The 21,402-nt window shown below is 48.5% G+C and overlaps 1 protein-coding gene and 1 pseudogene across 8 annotated transcripts in view; both read right to left on the bottom strand.

The window, feature by feature from the left end:
* Positions 1 to 7,682, bottom strand: part of LOC116418434 — a 32,423-nt pseudogene extending 24,741 nt beyond the window's left edge.
* A 2,129-nt stretch (positions 7,683 to 9,811) lies between these two features.
* Positions 9,812 to 21,402, bottom strand: part of PTCH1 (patched 1) — a 74,787-nt gene continuing 63,196 nt past the window's right edge. For all 8 annotated transcript variants that reach the window (XM_023185249.2, XM_023185246.2, XM_023185245.3 and 5 more), the window contains 5 exons: positions 20,219 to 20,361; positions 16,592 to 16,691; positions 15,823 to 16,077; positions 13,656 to 14,205; positions 9,812 to 13,157 (listed from right to left, as the gene is read on the bottom strand). In XM_023185249.2, the coding sequence (XP_023041017.2) occupies positions 13,657 to 14,205; positions 15,823 to 16,077; positions 16,592 to 16,691; positions 20,219 to 20,361 (1,047 nt within the window). In that variant the 3' untranslated portion in view covers positions 9,812 to 13,157; position 13,656. The remainder of the gene's footprint in view (positions 13,158 to 13,655; positions 14,206 to 15,822; positions 16,078 to 16,591; positions 16,692 to 20,218; positions 20,362 to 21,402) is intronic.

Raw genomic sequence — 21,402 nt, 5'->3', positions numbered from 1 at the left:
CCCACACCCTGACTCAGCACTGTCCCCCGCTCCGCCCACACCCTGACTCAGCACCGTGTCCCCGGCTCCGCCCACACCCTGACTCAGCACCCTGTCCCCGCTCCGCCCACACCCTGACTCAGCACTGTGTCCCCTCTGCAGGGGTGCGCTGGCCAGTGGGTCAGCTGAGTCCTTCCTCGAGACTGTATGGAAGAGAGACCCAAGATCTGGCCCAAGATCACGTCTCCTGGTGGCCGCCTGCATCCAATGACGGTCAGTGTGAGGGCATGAGGCTCTGGCCTCCTTGCCCTAACCTGATCCAACTCCAACGGGCATCTCAGCTCCTCATAGGCTCGGCCGCATGGCAATTTGACTTCCCCCAGGGCGCAGTGCTGCTTCTTCACTCCCCCATAGGCGCTGACCCGGGACCACCCCCGGTGCTCTCCCTGCACACAATGCTCCCTCTCACAGCCTGCTTCTCATGGAATCCATCCTGCAACACTGTCAATTGCCCGTGACTTTCCCTCTCGTCTCTGAATCATAGTCCAAAGCCTGCCAACATCTTATGAATCTGTGACTCCCTTATCTGAAGTCCAGAGCCATGACTGAGTTTGGGTCAATCAAGACAAAAAATCTCATTCCAATTGCCCTGAGCACGAAAGCCCGTTAGAAAGGAAAGTTTGGCAGAAATAGATTTAGCTTTAGGTACAGCTTGACCCAGGGTTCAAGTGATGTGATCAGAGTTGACTTCTCTCTCTTCCTTCATTGAATCTGTTTTCTGCTGTATTTGTTCCTTTCTCAGAAAAGGCCCCCATCCTCACTTCCCTTAAGAAGGCTGAAGATTTTTAGATCAAAGACCCATGGAAAGGCACATTCTGTGTTTCAGACAAAGCGTCACAACATGTAACACATTCTGACTGGTCCATGCTTTTATCCTTAAACCAATAACGTTGGCCAAGAGAATGTGATACTCTTATTGGACAGTCCGAGTCACATGACCAATCCCGGACCCTGCGAGGAAGGCAGCACTGTCCGAACCAAACAGACTGACAGTGGGAAATGGGATGGTTGCTCTAGAAGGAAATTAGGTTATGGGGACCCGAACAGTGAATGGATGTTGGGAAACACGTTTATGATGAACAACAGGTTGCTTTTTTGTTTCCATTTTGCAACCAATATAAAAGGTTCCTATGATCTTCCCACTTCCAGGTTCTCTGTCTGCACCTCTCATGCATCTGGCGGAGCTCTAAATCACAGGTACGATCACGTATCTGTTCAACAGTCTTCGAGAAGGTGTCACTGCTTTGCAATCAGATAATGGCCACTGTCTTCAGTTTAGCATTCAACGTCACCTTCTTCCAGTGCACCTTACATGGAGCACTTATTAACTTTCAGAAGATTAAGAATCTCCTGGAAGGCTAATTGAAACCCAGATTTCTGGGCCTCCAACACAGAAATTCCGACTTCGTGGGGCTGGGATGGGGCCTATGTGTTTACACGTCTAGCAGTTTCTCACTTGGCACTGAAACTGCCAGTCCTAGAACCACACTCAGAACCACGGCTCATGAGTGGCAACTGCTCCTGCAAAATGGGCTGTTTGTTTTTCAAACAAACTTTATTTGATTTTATTTGAGACAAAAATCTCTCTCTGTCACTCAGGCTGGAGTGCAGTGGTATGATCTCGGCTCACTGCAACCTCCACCTCCCAGGTTCAAGCAATTCCGTCTCAGCCTACCGAGTAGCAGGGATTACAGGTGCCCGCCACCACACCCGGCTAATTTTTGTATTTTTCGTAGAGACAGGGTTTCACCATGTTGATCAGGCTGGTCTCAAACTCCTGACCTTAGGTAATCCACCCGCCTCGGTCTCCCAGAGTGCTGCGATTACAGGAGCAAGCCACTGCGCCCGGCCACCTCTACTTTCTTATCCTCTGGGACTTAGCTCAAGCTCTTCTTTCCATTTGATAATGCCCTTCCCACAATTTCTGTCTGCTGAAATCCTAGCTTTCAAGGCCAAATTCAAATGCCACGTCTTCCAGGACATCTTTTCCATCCCTTTGAGTCTCATTGTACCTAATATACTCCTTCTTAAAAATCATGCATCATAGACTGGGCATGGTGGCTCACTCCCGTAATCCCAACATTTTGGGAGGCTGAGGCAGGAGGATCACTTGAGCCCAGGAGTTTGACACCAGCCTGAGCAACATGGTGAGACCAACATCTCTATAAAAAACAAATAAAATAAAATAATGCATCATATTATATATTATAACTTAGTTGTGCATTTACCTTACTTTATCTTACACGTTTCTTCATAACATAACAAATTGTAGCTTTTTGTTTGTTTCAAAACAAAACAAGACAGGTTTATTATAGAAATATTCACATCAGCTGTGCATGGTAGATCATTCCTGTAATCACCGCACTTTGGGAGGTCAAGGCAGGCAGATGACTTGAGGCCAGGAGTTCGAGACCAGCCTGGCCAACATGGTAAAACCCCGTCTCTACTAAAAATACAAAAATTAGCCAGGTGTGGTGGCGGGCACCTGTAATCCCTGCTACTCGGTAGGCTGAGACAGGATAATTGCTTGAACCTGGGAGGTGGAAGTTGCAGCGAGCCGAGATCGTACCACTGCACTCCAGCCTGTGTGACAGAGTGAGACTCTATCTCAAAAATAAATATTCACATCAAAAAATAGAAGAAAATAAATACACACACAAAGACATTTTTGGGACAATTGGGGGAGATTTCAGTGTGAATTAGATATGACTTGATGTGAAGGAATTCTTGTTAATTCTGTTTGCTGTGATAATAGTGGGTGATTAGGTTTTTAAAAAGTTCTCCTCAGTTTTGGGATATATACTGAAATAACTGCAGGTGAAGTGGTGTGCTGTCTGGAATTTGCATTAAAATATTCCAGCAAATAGCCAAAAATTCAAGGGAGACATATGAAACAGAATTATTGTTACTAATTGTCAGAACCGGGTGGTGGATACAGGGACTTTGTTATTCTATGCTGTTTGTGTGTTTACAATTTTTTCATAATAAAAAATAAAGCACACTAAAATAAGAATGCACATATGTGTCCTTATGTTTTATAGATCATGTATATTTATAGAAATAGAAAGAGGTAGATTTTAAGGTTCTTTTTGTCAGGAACTGTCATATTCATGTTTTTATCCTGTACAGAACCTAGCATGGTGCCTGGGTCTAGGCAGGATGCTACGCTCTGAGCTAGCTTCAGCATGAGCAAGCAGTGGAAGCAACCAGTAGCTCCAGACACCGTTCCCACTGCGATCCTTTAGCAAACTCAGGAATCCATGCTGCCTTTCACCCTTACTAGCACTGCAATCTCTGGGAAGTCATTTAACCTCATAGAATTCAGCTTTCTCATCTGTGAAACAGGAATAATACTGCAGACGCATTGTAGGTCTCATTTTTTAAAAAAACAAATACTGTACTAAACCGAGAATACTATGTTCCAGGCTCTGTTCTAGACTTTGGGAATAAGCAGTGGATACAATAGTAAAAAATTCCTGTCTTCCAAGAGTGGACATTATTCTAGTAGTGTAAGAAAGAGAAACAAATACATTGGCAAAATATAAAGGATGTTAGACAATGGTAAGTGCTGTGGAGAAAATTAAGTAGTAAAGGAAGAGGGGATATTTTGGGGGGGGTGGGGATTGGATTTGCAACTTTTTTAATTTTTTATTTTTTTGAGATGGAGTCTCACTCTGTCGCCTGGGCTGGAGTGCAGGGCGTGATCTCGGCTCACTGCAAGCTCTACCTTCCAGGTTCACGCCATTCTCCTGCCTCAGCCTCCCGAGTAGCTGGGACTACAGGCGCCGCCACCACGCCCGGCTAATTTTTTTTTTTTCTTTTGTATTTTCAGTAGAGATGGGGTTTCACCGTGTTAGCCAGGATGGTCTCGATCTCCTGACCTCGTGATCCACCCACCTCGGCCTCCCAAAGTGCTGGGATGACAGGCGCGAGCCACTGCGCCCGGCCTGGATTTGCAACTTTAAACTGGGTGGTCAGTCAGGGTCCCAATGAAAAGACGATATTTCTACAAAGACCTGAATTTCATAAGGGAATGAGCCACGTGTCTGTCTGGGAGACCGGTATTACAGGTGCAGGAAAGAAGCAGTGCATGCCCTGAGGCAGAACAGTGCCTGGTGTGTTTGAGGAGTAGCAAGAAATACCACCTGCGGTCTCTACAGTGGCTAAAGTGCCTGCTTGGTTTGGCGCGGAGATGTTAGGCTCCAGATCAGGGACCGATGGCAACTCTTTCTTTAAAGGACTTGATAGTAAATGTTTTAGGCTTTACAGGCCATGTGGTTTCTGTTGCAACCACTTAACTGCCATTATAGCACAAAAGCAGGCCTAGACGAGACATAAATAAATAGGCAGAGCTGTGTTGCGCAAACATTATTTACCAAAACAAGTTGGGTCCAGATTTGGCCTGCGGGCTGCAGTTTGTGGACCCTACTCTAAACACATCTATCATGCTCTGATTTTGAACAATGAAAGGAAAACAGTGGAAAACATCAGTACATAAAACAAAGACGCTGCATTTTAATGATCCATCTTTCTACTTTCACTTTAGAACACCGCCTTTCTCATAAAAACCACTTGGGTGGTGTAGTGAGAAATGCCTGTCCTTGCCTCAACTCTGCTGACTTCTTCTAACTCAAGCGCGGCCCTTTCCTCTGTCCTTCTGGATTCACCTCCAAAATTCCTTATTTCTCACCCTCGCCGCCCTGCCCCCTGTCTTTCTCATCTTTCGTATTTCCTCCTGCATCTTCGCGCTCTTTCCTGCTCGTTTCTAGTCTCTGCCAACATCTTATTTATTGGGTTCACCTAGAGAGAGAAGCTATAGCATGGCACATACTGAGCAGGAAACGGTGGCTTTGGTTATTGGTATTACTGCTACCCAAGATGGGGTCCGACTACCAGCATTTTTATCAAGGAGAGATTTCTATTGGCATTGGTTCCGGGGAGTGGGTGTCTTGGTGGAGTCAGGGAGAGAAGACAAGTCTTCCCAGGGAGAGGGAGTGAGAGTAGAGAGGAGGGAATTCAGAAGGGGTCAAAGGTGACAGGTCAGGACTGCCTATGCATGTGGATGTGTTTGGGCAAGGGTGTGCATGCATGATGTATGTTTTATAGCCCTCAGTGGATACTTTACAGCTCAAAGTGGATTCTCAGCAGCAGAAGAATAATTCATACATTCAGGCTTCCTTCCGTACTTACACTTTGAAAATCCCACCTTAATTGTGTCTGCCTTATGATTACAGGCCATTAGAGGCCATTAGTAAATGAACTATGCGATTTCAATCGTGAAATGCACACTCTCTTGTGAAATACAAACCTGGTTTCACATATTAATTGCTTCTAATTAAGGAGGAACATTTTGGCCAATTAGCTTTTGGAATTTAAGTGGAATCAGAAGGATAATTCAGAAATTTGCTAATTGCTTCCTCCACTGCAGCTGTTTGCCTTTAGAGCAAACATATACCGTCTGCATGTGATGCTGTGTACACACATGGATGGCTGAGAGGCTCGGAAACTCCACTGCTAGAGTCGTTGTGTAGACGGCGGTCACCATAATGTTGGAATTAGCAACATGAAACAAACAGAGAAAAACAAGGACACTACAAGAGAAAAACACAGGACTGGACTCCAGAGATCAAGGTTCTCAATCTGACCCAACGCCCGGGGCTGTTGGCTAACACTGGACGTGTCATATCACTTCTCCAGGCTTCCTGGATACAAGATGGCAAAGATCTCTTACAGCTGATGATGAGTTTCCATGATTCATGACCAGCTTCCATGATTCATGGTAACCTACCATGCTGCCATGTGAATGGAAGCTGTGTGAGAAATGCAAAAGCATCTATTGACAGAAGGGCCGAGTGTGCCTGTGGACACCGCATGGTCACAATATAAGGATCGGGGCTGGCCACTGCTCTTGCAGTCCATGGATTTTTTTGAAGGAGAAGGTCTTTGTCTCTTGGCACCCTTCCATTTTATCGTTTTTCATACCTCTTCCCTAATTTCAATGGCCTTTTCCTGGTTGTGGTGGTACCTTGGTCTTTTCCCCAGTACCGGCCTCACTTTCTTTTTTTTTTTGTTGAGACGGAGTCTCGCTCTGTCGCCCAGGCTGGAGTGCAGTGGTGCGATCGCCGCTCACTGCAAGCTCCGCCGCCTCCCAGGTTCACGCCATTCTCCTACCTCAGCCTCCCTAGAAGCTGGGACTACAGGTGCCCGCCACCACGCCTGGCTATTTTTTTTGTATTTTTAGTAGAGACGGGGTTTCACCGTGTTCACCAGCATGGTCTCGATCTCCTGACCTCGTGATCCGCCCGCCTTGGCCTCCCAAAGTGCTAGGATCACAGGCTTGAGCCACCACGCCTGACTTGGCCTCACTTTCTGATGTCTGACCCAGTCCTCACCAATGGATAGTTCTGCTCTCGCTCTTAAACCACAGCAGAGAGCCTGCTGGTGGTCTCCATTCCTGCCTTGTCTTGCTTTTCCTCTCCTCTTTCTGTAAAATAGGCTCTCAACACAAGTCCACCGGCCACTGCTGCTAACAGAGGTCTGTAATTATCAAGAGGGTTCTTTGGCATCTTGACTTGGGCTTCATGCTGCACTCCTCATTATTACATAGTAACTCACCAGTTAGAACTTGCTCATTAATCCCTCTCCCACTACAGGAATTTTTCCTTATAAAAATAAAACAGGTTATTATCTACCATCCCCCTTTCCATAGCAATACAAGCTGTTGTCCTTTCTACATCATGAGGAGGTGTTATTATCACTGGTTCCTGCCTGCTCTGTGGGAATTCCCTTTTGCGGGGGCAAAAGGAACAGGGCCCTTCCAGCAAGAGGCTGTGGAGAGAAGCAATTTTGTCAAGAGAGAGTTTGCCCTGAGAGATGGTGCTGTTGGCTTAGGTGTTTCGTGTGCTTGCTTTACTTCTTGAACTTTATTGTTTGCCTTGTTGGTAGCTTACATCACATTCCTATATCTTCAGCCTCAAGCCCTGTGGATGGGAAGCAGATGAATTAGGACAACACTCTCCAGGAAAGTGGGATGCACTGTGGACCCTTGAATAATGTGGGAATTAGAGGTGCTGATCCCCCAGCAGTTGAAAATGCATGTATAACTTCTGACTCAAAGACCTAGGCTACTCCAAGATGGTAGCCTACTGCCAACCAGAAGCTTTGCCGATAACACGGCAACTAACACACGCTTTGTATATTACGTGTATTACATACTTATTCTTAAAGTAGAGCAAGCGAGATAAAAGAAAACGTTATGAAGAAACTGATAAGGAAGAGATAAAACCTATTTACTGTTCATTAGGTGGAAGTGGAGCATCACAAAGGTCTTCATCTTCCTTGTCTCCGCGTTGAGTAGGTGGGGGGGATGAGGGAGAAGAGGAGGAGGAGGAAAGTGAGACAGGGAAGAAAAAAAGAGGGAGGGGGAGGAGAGAAGGTGGAGGAGTCGGTCTTGCTGCCCCAGGGTGGGCAGAGTGGGAAGAAGACGCATGTATAAGTGGACCATGCACTGCAAACCCATGCCGTTCCAGGGTCACCTGTGAGACGTGCTCGCATGGCAGTGCTGGCACCGTGGCTGCGGCTGCGGCTGTCTCTGCAGGGTGGCACCGCTCGCAGGGGACCGACTCATTCTCGGCAAACACCATCTTCACAAAACTGGTTTTCTCTACAGCCTGTCACCTCGAGGGCCCCGTTCCTTTTGCCCCCCCCCCAAAAAAGGGACCCCCCTGAGAGCGGGCAGGAATCCGTGATATACCCACCACCTCGTGGTGTCGAAATGCACGCTTTCTGTATGTGCTTCCCATGCGCACCAAGCTTGATTTGGGTCATCTCTATAGTTCACCCTTCCTGAGGCCCACGTGTTCCTAACAGGCTGGAATATCCCTTCCAGATCCTTCTGGTGGCAGTGGTTGGAATTTCCTGGCAGGGAACCTATGCAGAAAATAGTACCTGACATGCCCTCCGTCACGACAGTGCAAAGGATGAAACAGATTCATGTTCAAGGCATGTTCTCATTATGCACAGCCTTCATTCAAAGTAATTAAAACTTGGCAAATATTCTTCTCAGATGATTAATAGACCATCTCCACTTCTCCTTTTGGGAGGTCGGTTACCAGTTACCAAAAATGAAACACCTGCCTTTACAACGGGCTGCTGCCGAAACGTAGCAGGACACAGCTTTCACAACGCTGTTAAATACATCTGTTGTGCCAAAAAAAATGGAGCTCTATGTTGACCTAAGTCCTGAATAAATATGGTGGATTTGGGGGCACAAATCTGATTAAAAACTTCTCCCTAGGCCAACGTGGTTAAAAAGTTAGCTAGTTAGCTAATTAAGAATATAAAATTGGACGGTGGCAAACGGCCATTTTGGTGGGTATTAAACATGTCTTGGGGAAAGCCTGTCCCAGTTTGAATTCCAATTCATGCAATTACTATTTTCCATGTTCAGATTCAGGGGGCACATACTCTTCTGTAACTTAAATGAGCCAAATTATCTGTTATGTGTAGTACTGAGGACATTGCATTACCTGAACATTACCTGGTCAGAGTTTGCTGTGCTACCTCAAATGCCTCCCACGAGGGACTCAGTAAACACGAACTATTCCCGTAGCACTGCCCATCCTTTCTATGGGGAGCCCTTGTCATTTTCAAGATGGGAACCCTGAGGCAGAGCTGGTGACTGAACTGGGGTTCAGAGTGGCGTCCTCAGGACGGGGGTGTCCGATTCTCACTCAGATGACTCTGGCCAGTCCCTGAGGTCCAGACCTTGTCACCAGCATCACTGCTGCCACCCTTCGGAAGTTTTCAAGGGATACCTATGTCTTTAATTTACAGATGAGGACACACAGGCTCTGGGGTTTTAAGAGACTTGCCCAAGCCAGTCAAGTGGGGCACAGGGAGCCCTCTCCGTGGAAGGGCGGCAGTGGGTCTGGCCTGGCTAGCTCCCCCTCCCCTCTAGGAAAGGGGCCTGTACTCTCCACCCAGGTCCTCCCTCACCATGGGGCGAGCACTGAGAAGGGGATTCGTCACTCTGGACTCGCAGACATAAGAGCCAAGCTTCTGGCCTGGGCTCACCCGCAGAGGAGCATGTGTTTTGTGAAAGAACTACACAGTGGAGTCAGTCTCTGTGCCGTTTCCAGATCCAGCCCGCACCGGCCCAGGAGCCGAAGCCAGATGATAGAGCCTGGCCACACTCGGCTGGAGTTCTGGGATCACCTCCGCTGGTGTGTCACCACCACCAGGACAGATGGCTGAAGCACACATTCCTGGACCTCACTCCGAGATTCTGACTTAGTAGGTCTGGGGCGATGTTGGATTCGGTTTTTCTAGCGAGTTTCCAAGGCTGGCTGATTCATGGACCACACTTGACGAGGACTGGCCTATGTTACCTTGTCTAGAGATGGACTGGCAGGGGTCTTACAGCCGGATAGTAAATATCATAGTCTCCGCAGACCATAGTCTGTGTGGCAGCTACTGAAATGTGCTGCAACAGGCACGGCCGTCTCCTCGTAAACCTGTGCAACAGAACATGGCCAGCCGGCTGTGGCTCGCTGACCTCTCTGCAGCTCACCCATACGCATGGCAATGGGACCTTGAGTTCAGGCCCACCAGCACTCCTTGCTTACACAGCTGTAACATGGACATGATATTCCTGGCCATATTTTTCTCCATACCTATGATGAAATCATTGCTTACCAGGAAACACTCAATGACTGTTCTTTATCAGGTTCAATCAGTTCCATATTATCTTTGACACCTTCACTGATGAGGATCATCTTTTAATTTGGCTTTATGTTCCCTCATTATTAGGCATCACAGAAGGGAAATAAGTATGCTAAGAGAGATGACAGAAGGACTAATTTTGATGGTTAACTTAGGAAGTTTCTTGGTATGAGAAAACAAAAATAGGGCTGGGTGATAAGAAATGAATGAATGGGTACAATGTACACTGTCTGGATGATGGTCACACTAAAAGCTCAGCCCCCACTTTGTAATACATCCATGTAACAGAGCTATGCTTGTACCCACTATTTATACAAAACAAAAAGGAGAAAAACATAAAACCGTCTCCATCAGACAGAGCAAAAAAGAAGAGTGTCACAAGGTCAGCAAGATGAAACAGGTTTCTGATGGCTCCAACACTAACCGCCTCTCCCAAGTATTTTAAGGAAAAAAGCATTCTACAAACAAAGATATAACCAACAAGTTATATTATTTTTTATTCATGTTAGAATTTCTATCAGTGTTTGAACATTAATATTTAGAGAGTTTGTACATTTTCACCTTCCAAGGTTTGAAATGAGAAGCATGCTAGGTCACCAATGGTAACTGATAAACACTTGACAATCGCATGAATATCCACTCTGCTCTCTCTTAACACTGGTAAACATTTTCTTTCCTTGCTGTAATTTACAATGAAACTGTGCCCCACTCATGTCTCGGCCAAGTTCCAGACATTGCGGATTCATCACATATAAATTCTTTAAAAATATACTTCTGTCAAAAGACTTGATGACTACTATGTACACTACAAAAATAAATCTTCATATAAATAAATTATATGGCATACTTTTATCTTTGTAATTGAAATGACACAAACTCATTTCCACCAAAATTGGCAATGAGACCCAGTTTGAATATTTATTTCCTTTAAACTCCTTACCCTAAAACCTACCATGAGTTCTCAATGTGAATGTTATATACTCTGAACTATTTAACATTAGTAAGCACTCTATACAAATAAAAATTCTGTCCAAAAGTAAAACATAGCTGTAATGTTTCCAATAGAAATAAAATCCCTGCATTTTTTTGTTATAAACTGGCATGACAAATACTGTAGAGGAAAACATTCTTATGATACAAAATTATAAATATCAGCAAAGTTCTTTTCTTTTAAAATTAAAACATCCAAATGAACAAACAGGACAGACAAAATAAAACTATTCAAAGAGAGAGAGAAATTCTAATTCCCTGCCAGCCCCCCAGTTCTCCCTTTGCCAATGTGACTATGGGAGGAAGTTCTACACCGTGCAGAAGTCAGGGGCCGCACAGGCTCTGGCGCACCACGAGCTGGGCTCAGGAAGGGAGTGAGGGCACGCCAGGAGCCAGAGGGAAGTCGACTTCAGAATTTCGCATCGTCCCTTCTCCACGCAGGACACGCTTTCTGAGCAGAGCTGGGTGTGAGGTCGGCAGACCGTGTGGGTGACAGGCACCAAGACAGCAGCAGGGGGTGGCCAGGGTCCCCAGCAGAGTCACACACACACACAGCCAGCAGCCACAAGCAGCTCCCAATCTGCATCTTAGAGTTTCGTGGTGAGTATCAGGGTCTGAGGTCACTACGCTGCGGGTATTTCTGGGGGCCCATTACCTTTCCGTTAAGATTTCCCATGTAATTTAAAAGGGAATAAGAGGAGCTGCCACTCGTGAGCGCCTCACAGTAGCTCAGGCTTCAGTCTTGCAGGGACCCGGCCCTTTCCTCTGACTTCTTGTAACAAGGCGCTGGTGTGGATTTGGACGGGGAGCCGACACTGGGTGCTTCCTTGCCATGTGCTGGTCTCTGGCTACAAGGTGAGGGAGCCCACACCTCAGAGCAAAAGAAGAGAACCAGTACAGAAGCAACTTAAAAACTATGCCTGGCTGAGACCTGCCGCTGCCCACCTCCTCCAGTGGGGTGTATCTACCCGCCTGCTTTCCCGTATCACACTGAAAGAGCACTAATGACGGGGAACATGGAGACGATGTTTGGATTTATTTAGGAAGTGCGCACCCTAAACGCTGGTGCACGAACCCCACTGGAGCTCTTATCCTGCAGAATGCCTGCCTCCGCACCACCACAAAGCATGCTCACCGTTTATTTTTAAAGAAGACGCAAACGGATCCAGAAAGCCTCAACCAGCTGCTCCATTTAAGAGAGGGAGTTTAAACCACAGGGACTCAAAACATCGTTTCTGGGTGATTGTGGGCCAAGAATTAACCAAATAGGTTTTTCTACCTGTGACAGGGCCACATCCACTCTTGAATTTGGGGGTGTTGGGGGAGGGGTCATGTGTGTGTTGGTTGCAAGAGGGGCACAATGCTGCACCTTTTTAGAGTGTACATACTCTCACAGCCCAGCCAAAGCTCAGCACTAGGCATGTCACCCAATTCTGTAACACCCACGATGGTGAACTGATGTGAGCTCCACACCCTGAGGTTCCAGCATCCATCACAAGGATCCGGGAGAAGGAGCTGATTCCCCTGAAGCACAAATTGGGGTCCTGGATGGCAGCCAACGATCGTAAGAGATACCGTGGACACGAGGAGAGTCTAGCTTTTGCTGGGCTGATTCGAAAGGATTGGGTGGATGTTTAGGGCCAGCCCTCACCAGCACAAAGTAATAAAGGATATCCTGACGCTTCCAGCCTGACTAGGTCAGAGCCTACTAAAGGTTACAGACAGTGCAGAGAAACAAAACAAGACAAAAAAAAAAATCACAGTACAGTACATGGTGAACTCACACACGTGTTCACACGCACAACCAAACAAGAGGACCGCACACGACAGCTAGAGAAGCCACCAGGATTAACGTGCTTTCTTCATATCCGCTCATTAAACAAAAAAATTACCACGCATAGCGTGTTTGAAAGTTAACAGTAACATTTCATACTACCACAGGGTTGTGATATGCAAATTTAAAATATTTTAAACAGAAACCTTTACAAAATAATCCTATTACATAAGCAATATTTGCATAGAATTATACAAGTAAATTATACAATATTTAAGCAGCAGCAACATATGCTGGAATTTAAGACTAATGAAGCTTGGTTGTGGCACGGAGCCCAATGCTCGAATACAGACAGGCCCCGCTGTGGCCTCCGCACTCCGGGGCAGGCGTGGAGAAGCCGCAGATCAGAGCTTTACATCCTTCCTTCCTATATTACACATGTGTACACCTCTTAAATATTTATAGAAATATTTAACAAAATAATACAATCGGTTACAGTAACAGTGAACTGCTGTCCTGGTGCAGGGCATCTTTTCCATAACTCCAAGCAGTTCTCTTCAAGCAGTTCTGGAAAGACGTGGGGGTGGGGGGTTTCCAATCTTTGGCCTCTTTGCTTCAGATTTTAATCACCCTTTAAAAGGAAACAAAAAAGGAAGTTGAACAGAGTCAGAGGTGTGCGAGTCCATATTTATAAAGTACAAAAGCAGGCGGGAGTGATCTTGGTATTAGAAATCACGAGAGTGCGGTGTGGGCCTGAGGGGTCCCTGAGGGCCGCTTGCGACCTCTCCCTTCATCTGGGGGCTGGTTACCCGGATGCGTTCCCGTGTGACCAATTTGCTGTGGCATGCACCTCCGTAAAGACTGGCACAGGTAAAAGGTGGCGCTGCACCGACCCTCCGCAGGCCAGCAGCAGGGGAAGAGAGACCCAGCGTGCAGCTGGGCCGGTTCCCCAAGGATGACAAAACTTGAGCACATCAGCCTTGCTCTGGGCATAAAAGGTCACTGGGGTCCAGCATGGGACGTGCCCGAGTGCCGCGGCCCCTCGGCGATGCCGGGAACCCCAGGAGAACCTTGCCCTCCTCTCCGCCTGGCTCTAGGTCCCTCGGCTGCCCTTGTCCGTGGCACACACCTCAGTTGGAGCTGCTTCCCCGGGGCCTCTCCTCGCACTCCACGTCCTGCAGCTCAATGACTTCCACCTTCGAATCCCTCCTCTCACACCGCACATGGAAAGGCACGTGGGGGTCCTCGAACAGGCCATGGTCCGTCTCGGGGTAGCCCTCGTAGCCCGGACAGAGCCCTCCTCGGGGGTTCCGCCCAGGCCCGGGGACAGGCGGTGGGTGCACGGCGACAGTCACGGAGGCAGACGCCGTCACAGTGGTGATGGGCTGGCAGTAGCCGGGCACGGAGCTGCCCATGGCAGTGGACGCTGGGCTCCGAGGGTTGTGAGAACGGGCCCCGCGCGGGCCCCAGCGGTCCCTATTGCTAGGGCCAGAACGCCCTTCAGTAGAAATTTCAAAAGCGTCTCTGCGCGGTCTGTACGGGGGTGGCCACAAGCCTTCTCTGGGGAGGTCCCTGCGGGGCTGTTGGCCTTGCCGTCCGGGAGGCAGGGACCCTGAGTCCAGGTGGGGCTGCTGTCGCGGGTTCGAGGGTGCGTGATGCCTGGCTTCGGGATGGACCACCTGCAGAGGGCGAGGGTGGGTTAGAAGGCGGGGGAGGGTGCGGCCCCAGGCTGGGCACGGTCCCGGCAGCTCCCACGCCTCCCTCCTTGGGTTTCACCAAAGACTCAGTCAACCCTGGGGAGCCCATGGAGGCCTTCCCCCCACAGAAGAAAAGCCCGTTCTTCTAAGAACCTCCAGGACCTGGCAGAGGAGCGTGTGGTTTGAATCCTGTTTCCAGGCCTTCTCTGACACAGCTGGCTGGACACGTACTGCTGTTGCCCATAAATGTGGGCTGTGGTCAGAGCATCCAAGCTGCTGCCCCCCACCCTGTTCAGTCCTGCAGGCCCTGAGCTGCTCTTCTCCCAAAGCTGCTAAGTGTGCAGCCCTGGCTGGCCTGAGTGCAGGACGCTGGCAGGACTGTCTCTGCCTACTCTGTCAAACACAGCAGCCGCTCCAGACATGTGGCTGATTAAGTTTCAATGAACTAAAATCCGAAATCCAGCTCCTCGGTAGCCCCGGCCACATTTCAAGCGCTCCACAGCCACGTGTGGCCGGTGGCTCCCGTCCTTGAGAGCAGAGAGGGCGCTTGCATCAGCGCGGAGGGCTGTGGCGGGCAGCCCGCTTCGTCTGATTGTGAAGAATCTGGTCTCTGCGTCTCTACACAAAGCACAGAGCAACACAGTCGCCACATCAATCAAAAGGACCGTGACCAACTTCAAAGTCGTTCAGCTTGTACCTATTTTTAGGCTCCTGCTGAACAAAACCAGATTCACACTGCAGCTCAGCGGGGTCGTCACAGGGGGCAGGAGGAGGACAATTCAGGTTATTTGGTTGGCCTTTCTCTCTTTCACGGAAGGGCTGCTCTGGCCTGGGACTGGAATACCCATTTCCTGGAGGGACAGCAGGGGGTCCTCAGTGGAGCCACATGAGCCTCAGAACCTTCCTTGAGTTTTCCGGGCTGAGCCCATCCCAGGGCGCACAGGGCGGAGGAAGGGACCCAGGTCCTTGGAACCTCCGAGGAGGGGCTCCCAGGCTCCTGGTGACCTCCTGAATCCCTGAAGGCCAAGAACTCAGGGGTGGTTCTCGGCCTCTCTGCTCTTTCCTGCCACCTGGAACATGAGCTTGGAGCCACAAAAGCTATGGTAAAGTATTTAGACAGTAATAATGAATGCTGTGTCAAGGGCAATGAAACCTAACAGAAATGAGAGAAGAAAAAAACCTTACTTCTGCGGGCAATAAAAATACTACTACAGTTTTAGAAAGTATCACTCTCAAATGACATGCACCTTAAGGCGGGGGGGGGGTAGCGGGGAAAGGCAAGGACTGTTTTATCTCTGGCCTTTGAAGCCCAAACTGTCCTCACCCCGAACAAGATAGATGCTACTGCTTTGTGCAGGGACATTACTGGCCCCTGCCCCTTTTTTATCCTTTATGAGATCAAACCACAGGAAGATAGCATTTTTGTAGTTGAAAAGAGTTAACTGTTGGCCATTTCCTATGATTTGACCTAGCCTGTACTTTCTCTCTGCATCCCATTTGCCTGTGTGATGTGCTGCGCAGAGCAGACAGGAGCCCCGCTCGACCACCGGGCCCACTGCCTTGGTGGGAAGACCCCCCCCGTTCCACAGGGTCACTTACGGTGGAGTGGGCGAAGACGGGGTTTTCTGTGGCTTCCACGATCACTTGGTGGGCAGGGCCTCCCGCGCCCTGCTGGGCCTCGTAGTGCCGAAGCTCCTCGCTGAGGCCTGACACGGTCGTCTGGGAACTATACTCCGAGTCGGAGGAATCAGACCCGCTGTGCATGTGGCCGGGGGGCATGGCGAACCGGACCACGCTGGGGGGTGGCTCAGGGGAGGGTGTGGGCAGGCGGTTCAAGCCGTTGGCTGGAGACACCTATTTAAGGGGATGCCATGTTACAAGTGTTCTTGTCCATTTACCTGCTGGCCACGCTCAGAGTTCAAAGCACGGTGTTAATCAGGGGCCTCTGTCCCCTGCCCTGGGGCCCTGCGCACTCTGCCGTATTAACCTCCCCCTTTCTACCACCTGGAGGATCCTCAGGTCCCGCAGCTGGAGCAGAAGAACTGTCCTCTGCTCCACACTGGAAAGGCGGGATGTGTACTTTTTACTCTTGTGAAGTCCGATTATGCATCTCAAGGGGAAAGTCTTCATCTACTGTACAAAGATCTGTAAGACCCAGGCTGCAACAGGTTGATTGAGAGGAACCAAACCAAACCCGCCCTCCAGCCCTCAAAGCCGGTACAGCGAGGAGGAAAACAGACACGCCTCAGATGTTTACTGAAGAACGACCAGCAAGTGGGGAGACAGCTAAGTACAGAAACGAAGAGCGGCACAGGAAACACAGCACTCAGCCGGCCTACACATGGGACATCCCCGCGTCACTACTGACCTCAGGATATGGTCCAAAGAAAGACAAAAGCACGGGAAGCAAAACCAGCCCATTGAGAACGCCGAGGATGGTGAGGATCGCCAGCACAGCAAAGAAATACCTGGGAGATCAAGAGGAAACGGGAACAGGCGCTGTGACAGGGTAGATCGCGCCACCCTCCGTGTGCCCAACACAGCAGCATGGCAACGCCAGAAATGACCAAAACCCACCCCGCTGAAGAAGCTGTTATCCAACCGCAGTTCACATTCAACACAAGGTGAGCTTTTGTTTTGGTTTCTTTACCTTATGGCTTTGAGGACTACATTCCACAACCCAGAGTGTTAGTTCATGAAGGGAAGAAAAAAAAATTAGTTTGTTAATTTGCTGAACTCTGATGGCACGTAATGTTATTTATGAATGTGTTACACAAACACAAAAATATGGAATGCGACCTGAATGGCTGGGCAGACTGAAAGCACAAACACAATGCCGAGGGGCCCCGCTCATGAAAACCCAGCAGAAGCAAACAAATGAAGTGAAGGGTGTAGAATTCAAACAATTTAGCCCAGGAGGAAAAGCAGCCCACTTCTGCAGGCTGCTAATCCACTGTGAAATGCTTCTGCATCTTACGGCAGAATCTCTAATTAAGTCTCTAGCGTATCAGGTGAGGCTTTCCCTGGGCTTTCATTAATCACAACTTTCTGCCTAGAATTCTGTGAGTTCCAGTTTTACCAAATAGCTCCAATTGCAACCTTTTTAGAACACAGGAACCAGCTTTCTGCAAAGAAAAGGCTGCCCATTCTGTGGGAGCTGGGGCATTGTGCTGGGCGAGGGCGCTCCACAATGGCGGGGCTGCTCTGCGGGCCAATCTTTTGTTGAACAATTTAGCATCTCTGAATACTCTTGTTTTGCGTCAGCCAATTCAAACATAAAGGCCGCAGCACCATGGCAGAGGAGAAGAGTGCACAAGTAGTTCTGCTTTCCCACCATTGAGGGCTAAGGTCTGGAATCCTTCATGAATACCAAGGTAAACCTGTCAGCCAGGGACAGCCTCTGGCGGACAGACACTCTGCATGGCTGGAGGGCACGGACGCCGCGCAGGGATGCGTTTCTGGAACTAATGATTTCCAGGGCAACTCGGATGGAAGTGGGCTGGGGTGGGGGAGAGAATCAGGATGTTCTGGGAAGAGGGAAGGCAAGATATCTATCTGTTAATGGTCCTCTGGTTCATAAAATTAAACAGGCAACCAGTGCTGCCGTGTCTAGATGTGTTTTGACATCAGATGAAAGGAGAGAGAATCCCTACAAAAATACAAATACCTCGCAGCTATTGTAAACACTCAAAACTTCTGAACTGCATTAGTAAAAACCAAGCAGCCAATGTCTTGGTCTAATGTAAACTGCTGGAACTTTCGGCTGGGGCATGTATCAGCAGCCACATTAAGACATTTGCATCCCATCCATCTAGCTGAAGCATAAACAGGCCAATTAGATTTCTGACGGCTTAGCATATACAGTGTCTGCTCATGTATTTGACCTTGGTGAGGCCTTTATCAGGTTAATCCATCCCGTTCTAGAAAATGGGAAGCCCTTTTAAGTGCTTGAAAGAGGAACCCTGATACTTCTGGGCGGGAACAACCCCGGGGGACAGGAGAGTGCTGGGATTCCGGCTGCCAGGTTTCCAGCTTGGGGCTCTAATTCAGGCTAAGTGTCCTCATTCAGCATCCCCCACAAGGCTGACTGAGACCCTCCCGTAAACTCACAAGACCACAGCACACCTTGCATTTCCCCTGGTTTTGCCTGTGAACTCGTCTCTGCCCCCAAAAGACCTTAAGCTACACAGAGGGATATGGGGGGTCCCCATTATTTGCTGTTGTGCAAATGGCACTTACGGGGTGCTTGTTATATTTGTGTTAAATGAGAAAGTAAATATGCAAAGGAAACTCTACTTGACATTGGGCTTTTATATCATAGCGATAACACGTTAGTGCCTGAAAGAGTGGATACTAAGAACAAAGGAAAAGCTAAAATCAAACTAAGAACTAAAATAAATAAAACATAGACCAAAACATTTAACTCAGTTGGGCAACTATCTACTTGGTATTGGCAAACAGGAATGTAGGAACTGGCTTGCTGGCTTAGCAGTAGTTTGTGCTGAGAAGTCTAGCTCCATGGACACTGCAGGGAGGTAGCTGGAGATGCAGACCCAGCCCCCCGCCCCCCAAAATCAGCCCTGCACTTAGCCTCAGATGATTCCTCAGCACATCGGTGTTTGAAGCGCTGGTCTAGAGAGATTCCACTTCACCATCACTCTATGCAAAAACTGCAACAAGCAAGCTTGGCACTCATTCTAGGAAGGCAGCCTCCACGATGCCAAACTGCCCAGTGGGCTTTGCCACAGGCCAACCAATGGACTCATCTTTCTCCCGTAATAAAACTTTGGCTAAAACTTCTAGTGGAAACCTTCTTCTTTTTACTCGAAGATGAGAAGCCTGTCTCTCTCTCTGACGCACACACCACCTCGCAGTACTGAAGCGTGCCAAACAAACCCATCATTTCTCACAACTGGTTGTGCCCTGTCATGGTTCTAATCCTGGACTATCTTTTACTTACTGGTGATTCTGGCCTCAGCGCTCCAGAAAGTAGCAGGGTTCTGTCCGGGAGCAGCTCTCTCACAAAGCTATGGAGGCCGCTCAGAACAGCAAGCGTTTCCTCCTCTGCAGTTCTCAAATTCTTTTCAAAAGGAAAACTCACTCTTCTTTTATATTTCACAAAGTCATATTCTTAATTACATCAACTGGAAATGACTTGCCTTGAGATCCAAACTAGGCTTAGATTCCCAAGAGTTGACACCAAAGTCCATTGCCAAACGCTTCCTAATTGTGGGGACTCGACTATGTAATCTGGGCACATCATTTTCACTTCTTAGAAGAACAAAGTCAGGTGACAAATTTAGGTATTTTTAAGCTTTCTTTTCCACGGTTTGAAGGAGAGGGAGCATAGGTTAAATCTGGCATCTCTTTCTACCGATGTTTCTAACCTGAGACACCAATAACGGGCCCCCTATTGGGTGATCCTTCGGCTTCAAGCTGTGGAATTGTCCTTGCTGCCAGTCCCAAACCCTTCATCTTCTGTTTCCAAGATATTCCCCAAGACAGCTCTAGAAGAGAGCTTGTCTTCACACCTCTGAGTATCTCTAAGTTAACAAATTCAAAAGAAAGCAGAGTCACAATGACGAGATGCCGCAGTCTACCAGATACAGAGGGAAATAAGCAACCAAGATCGCCTGAGCTAATGACAATGATTTTTTTTTTTTTTTTTGAGACAGAGTCTCGCTCTGTCGCCCAGGCTGGAGTGCAGTGGTGCGATCTCGGCTTACTGCAACCTCTGCTTCCTGGGTTCAAGCCGTTCTCTGCCTCAGCCTCCCGAGTAGCTGGGATTACAGGTGCCCGCCACCATGCCCGGCTAATTTTTGTATTTTGAGTAGAGATGGGGTTTCACTATCTTGGCCAGGCTGTTCTTGAACTCCTGACCTTGTGATCTACCTGCCTCGACCTCCCAAAGCGCTGGGATTACAGACATGAGCCACTGTACCCGGCTCAATAACAATGATTTTTAAAACATGTCTCCTTGCACACGCCTGCTTACCTGACAATGAAGTCGAACTCAGATCCCGCAAGCATCAGCACTCCCAGGAGAGTGGACACGGCCCCGTCCAGGACGGGCGCAAACATGTGCTCCAGGGCAAGCACAGCCCTGCGGTTCTTGTCACCGATGGCCGTCAGAAAGGCCTGTGCAAGGAGGATGTTCACAAGATCACGTTCCTGGACTTCACATGGTAAGTGCTCAGCTCTGTCCTAAGTGCGACAAGCTCTCAGAACTGCTCACACTTTGCTGTTTCAGCTGCTAGAACGTGTAACCAGAGTGGCTCAACTAGCTGCGTCTGGACTTAAACTAAGATGACCTCTTCATGACACTGGGTCATATTTGGTGTTGACATTAATCTTGAACACAGTAAAACCAGAACTATATAAAATAGATAGAAATGTCCCCTTCTTTTCACTGCTACTCTAGTACCCCTAAGATTCCCCCCCTTTAATGATCTCACCCCACTCACACGTGAGACCTCCAATTCCCACAGCAACAGGATTCTGGCTAATGCATTGGATGGCCAAGAGCTTCGCTCAGTGTCCCAAGTCATTGGGTGCTACACACACGTCCTCACGATCATGCAGAGGTGAGACCTTCTGTCGCTGTTTCAGGCTGTGTTTGTAGCACACCTAAGCACTATAAGAGTATTGCAAGAAATACACAGGACCGGACATTTGAATCAAGCCCTTTCGAATGCTGTGTGGACACATCCCTGTCTCTCCTGCAGTCCTAAAGCTCTTCCAGGCCCGGAATGCTGTTGATACTTAATGGGAACTTTGCAGAGTAAATTCTGGAAGATCAGACTGTTGGCCTGAACGTGTGACCCCTGCAGGGAGTGTTAAGCCTGGCACAAGTTCTCTCTCTGAAGTTCAGGCTGTTCTGGGTTATGCTGAGAGGAGAGGGCTGGGTGTCTTTGGCAGGATGCGTTTCTACGCCTTACCTACCTGCAGAAGGACTGAGACGGTCGTTCTCCTTAGCTGATGAAAAAATACCAATACACAAAGGTGTGCTAAGAGTTTTCATACTTTTCTCTCAAGCAGGTTCTCCTCTTTCAAAGAGTTGGTAAAGACATTAGGGTCAATATGGCTGCCTCCGCTCTTGGCAGAAGGCACCAATGGGGTTTTCAGCCATGCTGCCTTATGTCGTAACCAATGGGGTTTTCAGCCATGCTGCCTTATGTC

The sequence above is a fragment of the Piliocolobus tephrosceles genome, chromosome 14 (assembly GCF_002776525.5).
Source record: "Piliocolobus tephrosceles isolate RC106 chromosome 14, ASM277652v3, whole genome shotgun sequence".
Taxonomy (NCBI): Eukaryota; Metazoa; Chordata; class Mammalia; order Primates; family Cercopithecidae; genus Piliocolobus; species Piliocolobus tephrosceles.
This window is presented reverse-complemented; position numbering and strand designations above follow the sequence as displayed.